General features: G+C 37.2%; 1 protein-coding gene across 1 annotated transcript in view; it reads right to left on the bottom strand.

Moving 5' to 3' along the window:
* The window catches only part of CACNA1G (calcium voltage-gated channel subunit alpha1 G), a 407,319-nt gene that overhangs the window by 187,528 nt on the left and 203,187 nt on the right, over positions 1-16,604 (bottom strand). The window contains exons 4-7 of the mRNA XM_070934658.1: positions 15,835-15,932; positions 9,250-9,409; positions 6,104-6,395; positions 5,309-5,401 (exon numbers count right to left, since the gene is read on the bottom strand). Coding sequence (XP_070790759.1) covers positions 5,309-5,401; positions 6,104-6,395; positions 9,250-9,409; positions 15,835-15,932 — 643 coding nt within the window. The remainder of the gene's footprint in view (positions 1-5,308; positions 5,402-6,103; positions 6,396-9,249; positions 9,410-15,834; positions 15,933-16,604) is intronic.

Raw genomic sequence — 16,604 nt, 5'->3', positions numbered from 1 at the left:
TATTTCATTAGTAGGCAATTTGGTGATTTCCAGATGTTTGAGGCTATCATTTCCACAGACTGTTACGCCTGGTAAAGAGAACTGAAATCCAAATGTCCTGAAGGATGTCAAATTGCCGATTCCTGAGCATACAGCACTTTCTCAGCTGTTTCCAACCAGTAATATTGAGAGACACCATACCGTTACACTCAGTGGTGGGATTCAAGTAATTTAACAACCGGTTCTCTGCCCTAATGATTTCTTCCAACAACCAGTTTGTCAAACTGCTCAGAAAGTTAACAACCGGTTCTCCCGAAGTGGTGCGAACTGGCTGAATCCCACCACTGGCTACATTCCTTCCTCTGAGAGCAAGTTCCATAGTTTAGCCATGTGGTGCATGATGATGTCCTCCTAAATCTTTCCCCATTTAATTTAACTGAATGACCATCGGTTCTTATATTTTGAAGGTGTGAGAAAAATTACCTGACCGCTAATCTTACACTCTCCATATTTCATACGAGTCTCTATCTATTTGCCTTTTTAATATGCTTATCCTTCCCCCCACTTGATGTAACCCATTCACATAAAAGAATTAGCTGCAACCCCTTGATAATTTTGATTGCCCTTATCTGCAACTCCTCTAGCTCTTCCTGCTTCTTTCTGAGACACAGGGAATAGAACTAGGCAGAGTAGTCCAACTGCGGCTGGGCAATAACAATACGGGGATTAATGTCATTTTCAATTTCTTTCCTAATGACCTCCCACATAGAATTTACAGATGAACTGGCAGTGACAAGAAGGGGACACAGCAAGCGGAGGAGACTCAGTAATTAGCAATCTTCCCCCTGGACTACAATAACTGCTGTAATGATGCCTCAATCTTCTCGGCTTTATACATTCTGACTTTGTCATAAACTTCTCAAGCTCCGGAGTCACGTGGGGGAGCACATCCATGGCTAAAAATCACCATATAGAAGCGACTGACTTTAACCAGCTTGAAAAAAACCCTGCAAACTCACTCCAAGATGACAGCCATCATTGTCTATCGGAGAGGCACCCCAATGATATTCCCTGCCCTTCTTCTCCTCCTTTCTTTCATATCAAGAACATTCAGGCTTCCTCATCTCAGCCCCTCCCCCCCCTTCCTTGTTCCACCGTGACAATGCAGCTCAATAAAGATTGTTTTGACTTGAAAAGATTTCTTGGTAGTCTGTATTTGTAATTATCACAATTAAGTAGGTTTTTTTCCTCCCCTAAACGATTCACTTAAAGTGTTTTCAAGGCAGATACTTCCCTTATGGAGTCTCTGGCTGTTTTCAGAAGAAATCGTTTCCTTTGTTAGCTGGCACTCAACAGGCAGCAGCTGCCTGCAGTTGAAGAGTCTGAATTTTACTCCAAAACAGGCTCTTCATTAAGCTGCATTTTGTGTAGCTCCTGATGGCTATTCAGTCTGAAGATCTCAAAAAGCAGCCTACAACTGGTTCTTTTCTCTTGGCTACCTTAACTCTACAAATTGAGTATTTACTCAGGCCATCTGAGAAGGCAGAAATTGCTGAGTCATCTACCATTATGTGGCCTTCTTTCTGGATAACCTCAGAGGTGTTCCACTGGGGGGGGGGAGGCATCTTTCGCCTCCTTTTTGGAGGCTTTTCAGAAGCATCTACAGAATCCACCAGTTTTGACAGAATGGAAAAAAAAAATAATTGCCACTATGCGTGATTAAAAAAAGGAACACAGCTTACATCATGATGATAATTTTGCTATTTGCTACTTCTTGGCCCTGCATGGAAGCCCTGGTCAGTCTACTTAACTAGGAGATTCCTATTCCATGGAAGCTGTAGCTCTTGTTCTTTTTGCCAGCATTTTTTTGTTAAAATCTCATGTTCCAAAAAAACATTTCCCACTGCAGATGTAATTTATTGGTACAATATCCTTGTTGTGATTATAGCATGAGTACATATATATGTAAACTCAGGCAATGTAAATGGACATAATTAATAAAGGAGAACATTTGTAGCTCAGGGTTAATATGAGTGCACTGATGATATTACTTAGTTTGGGTAATGAAACATCTGCAAGAAAACAACCAATCTCAGAGAGCACCAAGGACCCCTCATGGACATAACTGAGTGGTATGTGAAACACACTGGCAAGCAGAAACTTTTTGGTGGCAAAAAAGGAACAAGAGCCTAGCCTTTTTCTAGGACTGCATAGCCAGGCAGTATTGGTATAAAAATGGGTTTGGGGTTCAAAAGGATTCAAGTAACCATTGTGTACCTCATTCACAACTGCAGACTTCCCTTTTATCAGAGAAGGGACTCACCTCTTCCCTGGTATATTATGATGCTGTGAGAAAAAGATTCAGAATATTTCCACCTTCATGCAGACATAAATATTACACGTTGGTTCCTAACTCAAGAATTCAGTTTTCTGAAATGTTTGGAACACTCTTGCTTTCATCTTAATCAAGTTTGTTAAAGAGAACTTTGGAAGATTTGTGTTTGGGGAAAAAAAATCACTTTTAATTCAATCAGCTATCAAAGGCCTGCCAGCTGCAAAGTTGGGTACTCTACCATACCTTTTTAATTGGCTTTTAAACTGGCTTTTAAATTGGGTTTTAAACCTCTTTAGATAAATTTGGATGTTTTTAATCTTTGAGCCTAAATTACTTAATCTGTTTCTTAATAGTTTTTAACTTCTATATGTATTTGTATTTATTATGGCTGTTCACCGCCCTGAGTCCTTCGGGAGTAGGGCGGTATACAAATATGAAAAATAAAAATAAATAAATAAATAAATAAATAAATAAATAAATAAATAAATAAATAAATAAATAAATATGACCAGCTTCTTTTATTCATACTCTAGTAAACCCTAGGTAAAATGACTGTAATGCGCTATATCTTTGAAGTATATTGAAGGTATTAAAACTGAAGTTAGTGCAGAATCTAAATTCTATATTTTTAACTCAACCAGGACATGATGATATCTGTCTTAGACCAACTGCTCCTGGCCTCCAGTCCATTTCTATGTTTAGATTCCAGGTACTGCCTTTGGCCTTATAGCATTCATGATTTAAGACCTAGAAGCATGAAATAACATTTATCTCCATATGTAACAGCTTATATCTTAAAAGCTTCAGCTGAAGGCCTCCAATGGAGCTTTTGCCAGATGAGAACCAGAAGATGGCCACAAAAGCAAAACAAAACAACACACAAAACAAAAAAACCTTGTCTCAGTGGTAGAGCTATAGTTATGGTACACTCTACATCAGGGCTGTCAAATTCCTGGCCCGCGGGCTGGATACGTCACGCGCTGGCCACACCCACGCCCAGTTTAGTGAAAAAAAGTCCCGATACGTCATGTGATGCTGCCGTGACGATGTGAGTTTGACATCCCTGCTCTACATCATGTTTCACCTGATACAAAAGCATTACTGTCTTTTGGTCTCTGGCCAGAGTCTTCTTTATTTTTGAGCTTTCCGAAATACAGGTTTATCCTATTTGCTTCTCCTTTTTATTTGCTTACGTCTACATGTCTTATTTGTAGAATAGGATTGAAGGTTCTTGGAGAATATACTTCTTATAAATAATAGGTAAATATGATCCAGATCCTGAAAAAACTTAGGATTTTTTCGGCTTTAGGATTTTGGTTTGCTTAATGCTACGTGTTACAGATTCTGCCTACTCTTGTGGTTCATTACACTCACTCTAAATTTAACATAGCCATGAAAGAGTTAAACCTGTGATTCCCCAAGTTTAGTCTAGTATTACCTCTGGTCCTGTACATCTAGTCCTTCCCTAGGAGGATTTATTTGAACTCTGCTTTCTGAAAAGTGGCCTTAATGACCTGAAACAGTGTCTACATTCCTGACACCTGTTTCACATTTATTCTTCCTCATTAAAATGTACAAATTGTTGCAATGTTCTCTAATGCTCTGTAAATAATTATCTCAAAGTCCTCAAGCCAGCATTTTAGAAATTATTAATTTTTTTGTTTTATTTACAGTTTGTATTTTACCCACCATCGTTTACACATCATCTGCATCTTTGCTGAAGTATTACTGCAAATTGGTAGGGCAGGATTAAATGTGATTTCATTCAATTTATATGCAATCATGCATTTAATAATTTTACCCTCAGTAACAATTGTTGGTGCTTTCCAAATGCTGAAAGAGATCACCTGTGGCCCCACAGCTTCAGCTATAGATTCTAATCTATGTCCATGTCTTAGACAACCACAGATGATCTAACAATCTGTACCTTGTCTACATTTGCAGTGGCCCAGAGTAAGAATGATACTGATTATTGTTGGATTAAAAAACCACAATTCTAAACAGATCCTATATAATTACTACCCATGTAGGTTAATGTGAATATTAACCTACACGGGTAGCCTGATACCAAGGGCCTTGGTAGTACAGTGGTCTAAAACACCCTGTTATTAACACAGCTGCCTGCAATTACTGCAGGTTCGAATCTTACCAGGCTCAAGGTTGACTCAGCCTTCCATCCTTTCTAAGGTAGGTTAAATGAGGACCCAGTTTGTGGGGGCAATAAGCTGACTTTGTATAAAATATACAAAAGTATGAAGGCTATTGCTTAACGCATTGTAAGCCGCCCTGAGTCTAGGGAGAAGGGCGGCATATAAATCAAATTTAATATATATATATTATATTTATATATATCTGATGTTTTTGTTTTTAAAACTTGCTCCTATATCTTACCTGTCTGAATACTATTTGCCATAACTTTGTTCCCCATTTTTCCCCTGACATACAAGCTTTGTATAATCTTGACAAATATTGGGATAAGGCAGAAAGAGACAGCTGTTATTAAATCTGTTATGTATATTATAAGAAAAGTGTAGAGGTTATTTGAGGCTACCAAAACAAGAACAAAAATATCATGGTCAGCAGGTTTCTTTAACATAAAAGTCAATATAAGATCAAATTATTTGCATTTGTCTTTGTCACCGTAGATCAAATTCAAGCATCATCTAATGCCAGTTATATGCTAACTTTTAAAGTTAGTTTTCTTTTTTTCAACATTTGCTTATTAAAATAAAAATGCAGAACAGAAAGCATGAGTAGTAAATAGTGAGGAAACCAGTATCACTGACTAGATGTTTTTCTAAGTGATTTCAATGCCACCTTGCAAATGCAAGAAGCACATGGGATCTGGTTTTCTTTTTTATCCGGCTATCATGTTCTGGAAGGCTCTAATAATAAATCCTATCTTATCAGTCCTTCCATGCACCCCAATCGCTTTTCCTCAGTGGAAATCTAGGTTTAATGCTTCTGATTGACACAACTGGAGACAAAACTCACAATGATCAGGAGAATGAAATAGATGAAGTTGTAGAAGGAATGAGCATCCATGACGAAGTACATGATATCTACCCAGCCCTCCAGGGTGATGACCTGTGATAAGGCAAAAGAAAAGGAAGCCATTGGTTAGCTCATCTTGATGAATGCAGGGCTGAGAAGGGCAAGGAACTATAGACATCTAACAAAATAGCTATGAAACTTTTAAGTCACCTACAAGATAATTTGTCCATATTGAGGGTCACATTCTCTCAGAGAAATTGGTTGATGCTACTTGGTAGACAAGCCTAAATCAAGTAGTAGGATGGACCAAGGCTTAAGGTGGACGCGATATCTATCATCCCTTTCTTTCATATTCTTTCACATTTTTTTCCTTAGTTCTTTTCGGTCTTCTCCAAAGTACAAGTTATGGGGAAGAGTCAGAAAATTCGTACCAGGGGTTTAAACAGGTAACTTGTAAAGGATCACCTTAAACAAGACCAAGGGATGCACTGACTGATTCTAGGGCTTCCAATTGCCCTATTCAATCTTTGCATTAAAAACACACACACACAATACTGTAAATTGACATAATTCAATGGAGAATAATAATAATATAAAAAAAAAAACACATGCACATTTGGTGCCCACAGAATCTATATTTATTACAGGAAAAACAGGACTTGCAGATTCTCAACAATTTAATTATTTGGTTCAGATTTGAAAAACAAATGTACTTCTGAACAAAAATAAACACAAACTTCATTTTCCCAGTTGCTGCAGCAGCACGAGATCACGGTTTAAGTCCTTTTGATTCACCTGAAATATTGCAATCCATGCATATCCGATGTTATCAAAATTGATAGCTCCTTTGAAAGGGTTGTGCTCCCCAGCAGAACAGTTTGTGTAATATTGGTTCCAGTTGACACAAGAGGTGTTGCTGGTGTCATTGTAGGAATAATAGTTCAGGGTGCACACCAGGCCTTCCTCCCTCCGTATGGGAACACTGCGGCAATCCCGCATCCCATTTTCTCGAGGTTGGGAGCAGATAAAAGGGCTTTCATCTTCATTCTCTGTCTGGTAGTAGGATTCCAGCTCCAATGTGTAAGGCCTGGAAGAAAGAGACACAGGGCTGGTTACAGAACCAAAATCACACTAGTTAGGGATGAAGTAAAGATGGAATGTTCTTTTCACAGTGCAAAAAGAAAGTGGGAAATCACACTGTTATTCTTACAAAGCAACAGTATGAAAATGGAACAGAGCAAAAGTGGTGTTCATGCAGTCAACAGAGCAATACAAGGAACTAGTGGCTCGGAGATGTTACAGGGGCCAATAGAATAATTGAGTTCAGAGCAAGCAATCAGAGAAATTAATTGTAGATGGGAGCACTCTGATTGCCTGGAATGGCAATTCTTTTTTTCTTTTTTTAAATGTCTCTAAATTATTGATATTTTGAAGCTTAAAAATGATGTCAGATGAATACATCACTCCAAGTTATCTATTTCCCTCAAATAATTTGTGCTGGTTGTTATCGGAGGTAAAATGAGATACTAGATAGGATACATGTACAGCTTCAGTCCCATATATCTGCTGTTATTTCTTTATGGATTATGAAAAACATAAAACACTTCAAAGGGAGGCAGAATCTAATAACCACCCCACCTTGCTATTTGCATAATTACTAGAGTATGTCAGTAAGGAAAAAAAAAAAAGCAGAAAACAGTCATAGCCCTAAATAAATTGGCTTGAAGTCAGTGGTGGACAACTTGCAATTTGCCAAACTGCTTGGCAGCCCAAGGGCCATTTCTGCAGCTCCCTAAGCTTCCAGGGGTTTTTTTATCACATAAACTGATGGGCTATAATATATGGCCAATATAAAGCAAGCTACGATCCACCAAAGTTTATTCCATAATAAATGAATGCATTTTGAGTATACTTTCACACATATTTTTCTTAGGGGGAAAAAAAGGCATGTTCCACTTTCCTAATGCACTCAGGTCATAGAAAAGCTTGCAAAGCAAAATTTAGGAGAGGTTTAGCCAGGTTCATTCCTGAATTGTTGGTTTGCATGCCTTTTGAAACTTAGCCATCCCTCACCCTCCATTCAGCCTTTCACCCTTCACTCAGACCACATACAAGGAAAGCCGTGTTCCATCTATTATGGCCCCAAACAGATAATTAAGAAAAACCAAAAGATATTTATCCAAACCATTAATGAATGTCAGGACTCAAAACAAGAACAAAGTAATATCAGTCAGATTATATCCATTGGGACACTCTACTGAAGACCTCAAAGTGTCCATTTTAGAAAATCAAGACTTTAGCAGAATGATTGAGACTTCTGAACTCACATACAGGAAAAGATTTTAGAACAACCTCAAAAGGTCTCACCAAACACAATGGATGTTCACAATGGTTAATTGATTAGGTACTTGTAATCTGACTCATCTGTAATTGCATAATCAATTTTCTTCCCCTCCCTTCCCTTTGTTTCATCCTAACTGAAATCTGACACAGTCATTCTGTGCATCTGAGCAGCAGCTTGCAAATGTTTGTGTCTTTAGATAAAATTTATTAGTCAGAAAAGGTGCTGCCAGACTCCTGATCTTTCACTCAGAGCAGTAACTCCATGGGGGGTGGGGTTGGACTTGATCAGAACGTGGTTTTGGTTTGTTGCCAATTTATTTAGAGGGATTTTAGGTTACTGAAACTTAATGGTTTTCTCTGCAGAGCAAACAAACCCAAAGGGTTTGGAAGGTCCAACTTCCAAAGAAAAATCTCTTTAAAACTTTTTTTATTTTATGATAAGTTTCTGATTAAGTTTCAGCTGGGTTGATAATCCAAAAATTAGAGGGCATTTGAGGAATTTTCACAAGCTTCAAATTATTGTTTCTATGCTGAAACTTGCTTAGACTGTTCAGATATTAAGAAGATACTCTATATCAGGGGTGTCAGACTCACGTTGTCACGGCAGCGTCACATGACATATCGGGACTTTTTTACCCTCCGCTAAACTGGGCGGGGGGGTGGCCAACATGTGACGCATCTGGCCTGCAGGCTGCGAGTTTGACACCCCTGCTCTATATGTTAGGTACTTCACATTCAGTCTTAAGAACAATGAGCACAATAACAACCCTACTGCACAATTAGTGGTTACACATAAATAGCATTGAATTCAACACATCTTTCTGAATCAGAATGAAGAATTCTCCAAAAATACTACAAAAATATATTTTGTATTCATAGCTATATATGTATTAAACATTTTATGGTGTATACACAGTTTTAGCTACATTGAAAAGATATCACATAATATATGCAACCATAAATCAGGAGAAAGGTCTGTATTCCTTCAAAGCTTGGTTTCATTACATGGTGCCAGCATTAGTAATAATGATTTCTTCCATACTTCTCTGGGATTATTTTCACTCCATCAGCAGGGATGAGGAACTGAATCTTGATAAGACTGGATTCTTCTTCCTGCCCCATTCCTGTTATCTCAGATTGAATTGAATCAAATTCTTTATTGAGCCAAATCTCATCAATTGCTCTTCTCCAGCTCTCCCTCTTTGATTTAGTCAGACGTTGGAAATTCCCCCTTAATTTATAATGGCCGTCAGAGCTTTGGTTGCTGAGAGTTCCAATTTAGTAGCTGATTCTCCCTTCTTGGAGTATTGTGACTGCCGATGGACATATTCGAAAGAAGACATTTCTATCATTGCTGCTGGGCAGCTATCAGTCATGGCAACGCGACACATTCTGAAAAAAGTGTTATGTTACTGAAGATTTTATTTGTGTTGTTTCCTATGACTTAGCTAGAGAATTTCCACTTCTGTTACATCAGCAGGCAAAGATACTCACACTATGTATGAATACTGCGGTGCATATGGGAACTACTATTTTAATTTATTGAAACCGTCAGCACATACAAAGAACCTGTGCAAGCCTACCTCATTCATACTTACAGACTGAAGTTTTCAGGTAGAAAGCAGCGGTTCCTAAGCAGCCCTGCCCAAAGCTGGACTCCAACAATACCAAAGATGAAGAAGACAAAGAAACAGAGAAGGAGGACATTCCCCAACATAGGAAGTGTGTCCAAAAGCAGGGTGACCAGGATGCGCATACCTAAGAAAGCAAATAAAAGCTGTATTTTAGGATGAGAAGTTCTACTGAGTTAGCTCATCCTAACTAAGAGAAGAAGGATATTAGAGTTAATAACCATACATGTTACAGGAGTTTTTTCCAATTTGGACTCGTGTTGGGGCAGCAGTTCCCAGAACAGGCTGGGAATTTGGGGTGGGGTTGTCACATAATTTTAAGACGTCAACATAGAAAAGTTGTTTTGCAATGTGATCTCTCTAGATTTCTTCCTAATGAGTCCACAACATATTCTAATTAATCAATGCTAATCTAATCAGGTATGGTAAGAGTCAAAGGTTCACAGTTGATGTGGTCTTGTGGGCTCAGAAACACATATCAATCACTGAAGACATATGGAGTCATAGCACCCTAGAACATGTAGGAAAGTAACCCACTTTCTTTTCCTTAAAAAAAAGAAAAGAAAATGTACAATCAGCATGATGGACAATTCTGAAGCACAGGAGCTCACCATCAGTACCCCCGCAGATCCAAGGAAATTCAGAATTACACCTCAGTATGGATGAATCCTGATAGAAGTATCCTTTTTTTAATATGTTAAAAAGCTTTATTGCTATTTCTTTAAAAAAACACCACTTTCTTACACTTGATTAATAGCTACAGTATAAAACAAAGGTATCAGAAACAAGCCACCAATAAAATGTCATACTAAAATTTATGGAGCATGACTGCAGTGGTGTGCATTTATTGGCAGAGAACTCCATTGAATTTAACTTTAAAACATATTGAGCTTTGACACAAATCTTTAACTAGCTGTAATGCAAAATTTGTTTTATAATATTTGTTCTTTGACTTTCTGTTTGCTTATTGAAAACATTTTGTTACCCTCTTATTCATTTTTCACTTACGGGTAGATAATCAATTTAATTTCTTTCAGTTTTTAATTTTTCCTCTTATAAATCAATTCAAACTTCTCCATCTATATCCAGCTTTTTAAAGAAGATATGTCTGTAAACTATACATTTTGTATGCAACATTGTCTAATATTGTATTTTTAGTAAGCAGGTTTCCTAAATGTAATGCTTTTTCATGTATTTTAAAACCACATTCCTCACATTTTTGTGCACAGTTAATATATGCATTTCATATCAATGCAAAGCTCTGAGAAATGTAGATATTAAAGGATAACTGCATTCAGATCCATATATTCATTCAGGAGATACAAACTTGGCAAGCTCCTATCAAAATAAAAATTCATGGCATTCTGCCCCATCTGTAACTAAAAGCTCATTGATCATCCTGGATACTCAACAGATGACATAATCATTCATGCTCTTAAAAGATTGAATCCCAATGTGCTTTTATATCCTCTCTCCCATTAGACTACAGTTTGCTGTTCAGTTCCAAAGGGAATTTAGAGACCTACAAAAGTTGTTGTACTCATTATTATGTCTAAATGCCTTGTTCTAATTATTTGGAAGTTTTACACTATGGTTGTAAATAGATTCTCAATAATTTATTTCATTCTAATTTGGCATTTTCTTCTAAGCTTTTTTTTTTTTTTAATAGATCCCTTTCTTCCCCTCATTGTGGAATTACCATTTAATCATACAATGTCATTTAATCATAAGAGTTATTCAGGGAACACTTTGTGGTTTGTAAAGGGATCGATGTTGCTCTTAAGTTTCCAAGGCTTTCCGTAGATGAAACACAAATGGAAAAGTTCCCTTCTCACTTCATACATTTAAGAAAAGTGCCTCCATCCTCAAATTACTCTTCAGATTTTCCTTTTTCTAGGGTAAACATGCATCAGTTAATCTTTGTATTCAGCCCATCATGAATACTTCTGTAGCCTGCACTCATGACTTTGCAGACTATACAGCCAATATAGAGTTCATATTAAGAGTCAGATTTCAAGCTACATAACAATGACATGGAATATTGAACTCTGCCTCAGTTATCTTCAGGACAGCACCAAAGTACTACGGTATATAAAACAGATCCAGTGTTATTAGGCTGGACTCTTCACAATTTTGTGTGTTTGTATATACATTTTTATTTATGGTTGTACATGTTGTGTGTGAGTGAGCGCACACATATGACATCAAATATTATATTTTAATCCAGTAAGGAAACTATGTCTGACTGTGTACAGAAACATGTTATATGTGAATAGGGTCTTCCAGGTTTTCCTTCTGCATTCTGTCCATTCTTTTAACTCAGCTACCATTCCTTATTACTTGTTTGACTTCTTGTTAATATCTTGCTCCATTTACAGGCAAAATTTTTACAGGAGAAAGATATTATCTCACTGCCTATCAGTCTTTGTATTCTTACTTCTCATAAGTCAGTAAGAATTACAGGCACCTGGCAAAGAAGCAATACTAAAAGTTCCATGCTCCCCCACCTGTGTATACATAAAATTTCTTTATGCTTTTGTTTCTTAATACATTAACATTAACTCTACTCTGATTGCAAATATTCAAAAAATTATGACATCGTTTATTTTTTTCTAGTTCCTCTCTTGGTAACAAAACAGCCTCTCAAGCACATCACTTGACCTGCCTTAAGTCTGTACATTTATTTGTGATTCTGACTTTTCCACATTTTGCTTCCTGGGCAGTCTAAGCTTTGCTGTGTAGGATCAAAGTTAAATTACCTAGGATTTGCAAATGTATGAAGCAAATTATATCCCTAGTTAGAAAGAGGCAGATAAATTCAGCCATGTATCTATTCTGCTTGATGGTGGGGGGTGGGGAGAAGATGTTTCAACAGAGGTGCTTGTATCATAAAACGATAAAAGCAGCAGCAACAATAACAGGGAACATCCTGGTAGATTAAGTTTAATTTAACAAGATTAGAAAAGCAAATATAGCCTAGGAACTTCCAGGTTCTGACAGATGGATCCAGGTCAGAATTTCTCGTGTTGTCAAGGTAACAGACAAATTCAACCAGATGGGTCTTCTTCTGTGCTACAGAGCTTTGCTATTATGCTATTATGCTATTAAATGGAGGGGCAGGATGGAATTCTGATTTTTATTTAGGCACTCTACTGAATTAGATGCATCAGATTTCAGATGCTTTGGACTTTTAACTAATATGCTTGCCTTGACATAACTAATTCAAACTACTTCTTGCCTTTGTTTAAAGGAAAAAACCTATAAGGTATGAAATACAACAGGTGTTCTCCACTACAACAATAAATAAATTATTGTACACCTTCAGAAGTAAAGACTTCATTGGGTTTAGGGTCATGTAAGAAATAAATGCACAGCTTAGTAGAAGTTATGTAGCACCCATCATACTTTTTTTGGCTTAACATTACTTTTATCAGATTGGTCATGCTTAACTTTTTCATTTTTCACAACATTTCCATTTTAAAAGTCTAAAGATTTATACCCTGTTTCCCTGAAAATAAGACCCAACCGGAAAATAAGTCCTAGCATGATTTTTCAGGATGCTCGTAATATAAGCCCTACCCCCAAAATAAGCCCCAGTTAAGATTGTCAGCCAGATGGGTGCATTTAGTACCATATTTTCCCCAAAATAAGAGCTAGCCAGAAAATAAACCCTAATGCGTCTTTTGGAGCAAAAATTAATATAAGACCCTGTCTTATTTTTGGGGAAACACGGTAACAAATGAACATCACTAATATAACACTTCTGCAGAGACTCAAAGGACTACACAAATACACAGTATTGTTGCACATACTGTTACATGCCACTTTGGTAGTTATGAGCTGGTAAGAGACCATTTGCCACCCACTGTTAAGTTGTGCTTGGCAGTGATTTTGACAGACACCTGGAGCTACAAGTTAGGCATTCTTTAAGATATTCCAGGCTTTGTTCCAGACTTTATGCAGGTGAGTTCACTTCTAGTTTGCCCATTCAAAGCAAGACCAAGTTCTGACAGTGCTTCCACTGTGATCAGTTTTTTTTTAAAAAAATAATTATGATCCCTTCCAAGTTGCTCAAGATCCCACTGGGGGCAGGGTTAGTGGTGGTGGTTTAAGAACCCACAATTGGAGAATCCCTGAAATAGAAAATAGAAACTAATTTCCTAAAACATCTGTCCAGTGGTTTCCAATCAAGGTGCTGCAATCAACATTTGACTTTCAGGGATACAAAGGAGTTCAAAATACAAACTGTCAAAATGCAAATATTAAATTAAAAGCCTCTGGAGCTCTCTTTTAGGCATACAATAAGCATTATAGATGTACAATAAATTCAGGTTTCTTTATGGTTCGTATTGATATCTCGCCTTCTCTTCAGCAATTCAGAAGGATTTACCATATTTTTCGGAATATAAAACGCTCCGGACTATAAGACGCACCTACCTTTTTTGGGGAGGAAAACAAAATATACGCTAGTGCATGGATGTGGAAAATAATATGAAATTTTACCAGTTTGGAACTGTTTTAATTTTTTTTCTTTGCATAGATTGGTATTGTAATCAGAATCAGTAAGTTATTCAGCACGCAATCTGTTAGATGTAAAGCTTTCCCCCTCCTCTCTTTATTTTCCTTCAGGTAACATTTTAATTAAGTTAAGTGAAATGCTTTTTAAATTCCAGCTAATTGTTGATTCTAGACAGAAATTTTACAACAAAAGGACACAAAGAAAAAAATAAGACTCATAAAACACTCACAATAACTCTGCCTCTGCCTCCCAGCAATTTGCCTTGCAGCAAACAGCAAACAGCCTGCTTTAGTTTCGTTTTCAGCCTGATTAGCACAGGAAAAAAAAAATCTGCCTCCCAGCAATTTGCCTACTTGCAGTAGAGGCCCTCGCAGCAATAGGCAATGGCAATCCCTGCAGCCTGAAACAGCTGAGGGTCGGGAGGCTGATCCAACCGACAATCAACTGCTTGTACTAATCAGTGTGAAGCTGAAACAAGCTGTTTGCTGCTTGCTGCAAGGAGGTAAATTGCTGGGAGGCAGAGGCCAAAGGGTGTCGGCTAGTGGGTGGGCGGGGCTACATTCGGACTATAAGATGTACCCAGATTTTCACCCTCTTTTTTGGGGAAAAAAAGTACTTGCTCTTCCAATTTCTCCCCACAATAGCAACTTTGTGAGATAGTTTGAGGTGATGATCCGTATGATCATCCAGTGAGCTTCTGTGGCCTGTGTCTCTCCAGTCCTAATAAGATCACTACCATCCCATACTTCTGGCTTTACTGTCATGATTTATTATCAAATGGGTATCTGCCCTTGAAAAACTATTTTTCCTAATTCAAACTTGTGTGAGTGTGTGTGTGTGTGTGTGTGTGTGTGTGTGTGTGTGTGTGTGTACCATGCTTAAATAGAATAGCCATTCAAATCTAGGAATAACAGAATAACAAGAGTTGGAAGAGATCTCGGAGGTCCTATAACTCAATTTGGGAAGAAATTCTTCCATTACCGAGAAAAAAAAAACAAATTATAGTAAGCGGTCAGTGTTCAAATGAACACTGAACCTACAGCCCAAATGAAGAAGGTCAAAAGTTGCAAATCTCTTTGTCTTCCTCCTGATAAACCAATTCTCTAAAACAAATAACTGTATCCATTATTTTCCATACTGTTTGGATAAGATTAAATGGAAAGTGTTTCATTATTTTTGGAGAACTCATTCTTCCCAGAAGGTTGAAGATGAAAGGGATCACATTAAAAGCAATGAGGGCATAAAATATAAAGACACAGTGCATGGCTGAAGATAGGAATTAGAAAATAGGTGCTCCAGAAAAACAACTGGTTCTGAAATGGATAGAATATAATGCGCAACAATCTGTGATGTTGGAAAGACTTATTGCCTTAAATCAAGGAGCATCTGGCAAATCAAGGAAGAGGATTTGTTGTTTATCATCCTCGGCAAGTTATTTAATGTTAGTGGAAGAAAGCACCCTTCCATAACTATATCCATACATGTCCTCATGCCAATATTGTGTCTAATAACTCATCCATCCTTTTCCATCACAAACCACTAATGTCTCCAAATTAAGGGAATGAATGGTAAAAATGAAACAAGCTGAATAATTGATTCACGTGAGACATTAACCAAAAACAAAAACAAAAACAAGACTTCAGAAAGAGAAGCAAAACACAAAAAGGGCAAATACTTTTTCAAAACAAAATATGAACTTTTCATTGTGTGTTTGATCATAAACCCCTCAGAGTCCTTTAGGTAGTGAGGTGGGCGGTGTATAAATCTGATAAAGAAATAAATCCCTCATTTTCTGAGGGGATGGCTCAAATGGAAGGACAAGTCATCAAAAGGAAACAAACTGGATTATTCATTCATAATGGTCTGGTAAACAGACCAATAATTGACCTGCTGCAGGGACAGAGGGGAGCATGTTCAGTGCAATTTCAGAAAATATGTAATCTCTCCAATTTATTCTTTTGATTCCTCATTATCAGAAATGATGAACTATTGCCAAAGGGAGGGGGAGAAGGGAGAAAAGAAATTCAACTTACTAGGAACTCTGTTAATGGCTCTCAAAGGCCGGAGTACCCTGACTGTCCGAACAGCTGAGAAACTGACATTCTGCAAGTCCAAAGAGTATTCCAGCATGCTGCAAAATAAGGACATATGCAAATATATTATATGTATATCTCATAAATAGAGGAAACATTTCAGAATTCTGCAGGAAAAAAAACCAGATGAAGCATCCAAACCGAATATACATATACAGTGATTTTTTTTTAAAAAAAACTACAACAACCCACTATTGGATTTCTCCCCATCAAGGAATATTCCTAGAGGAATTCATTTATGAGTCATTTGCATACCAGATTTAAGTTTGTGAATCAAAGCTATTTTGAAAAGTGTTTCCTCATCTTTATTTTAGTTATTTTCTAGGTGATAAGTGAAGTTTCCCAAAGTTTATTGTACTTTGCAGAATGGAGAAATTTGTCCATGCAGCATAAAAACAATATAAACTAACTAAAGCTTTCAAATTTGGATTTTGTTTCCAACATATGGGAACTATCCAAAAGTGATCCAAGGTATAGGATCTACATTTTGGGGCCTATCTTGGAGCAAGATATTCGTAGAAATATGAATTATCCCATGAAACCATGTTTACATAAGTGCTATTTGCTGTCAGCCTGAAGACTCTTTTTAAAGCAATAATTTGGGGAAATTCTTTCATTACTCAGTTTGCATTCATCTGCACTTCTATTCAAAATTCCACTGTCCAAACAATTTAGTTTCTTTCTTTGCTTCAGATCCTTTTCCTGGCTTC

The sequence above is a fragment of the Pituophis catenifer genome, unplaced genomic scaffold (genome assembly GCF_029215685.1).
Source record: "Pituophis catenifer annectens isolate HBS135680 unplaced genomic scaffold, rPitCat1.0.hap2 SCAF_2, whole genome shotgun sequence".
Taxonomy (NCBI): Eukaryota; Metazoa; Chordata; class Lepidosauria; order Squamata; family Colubridae; genus Pituophis; species Pituophis catenifer.
The sequence above is the reverse complement of the archived record's forward strand: the minus strand, read 5'-3'. Positions and strand labels throughout refer to the sequence as shown.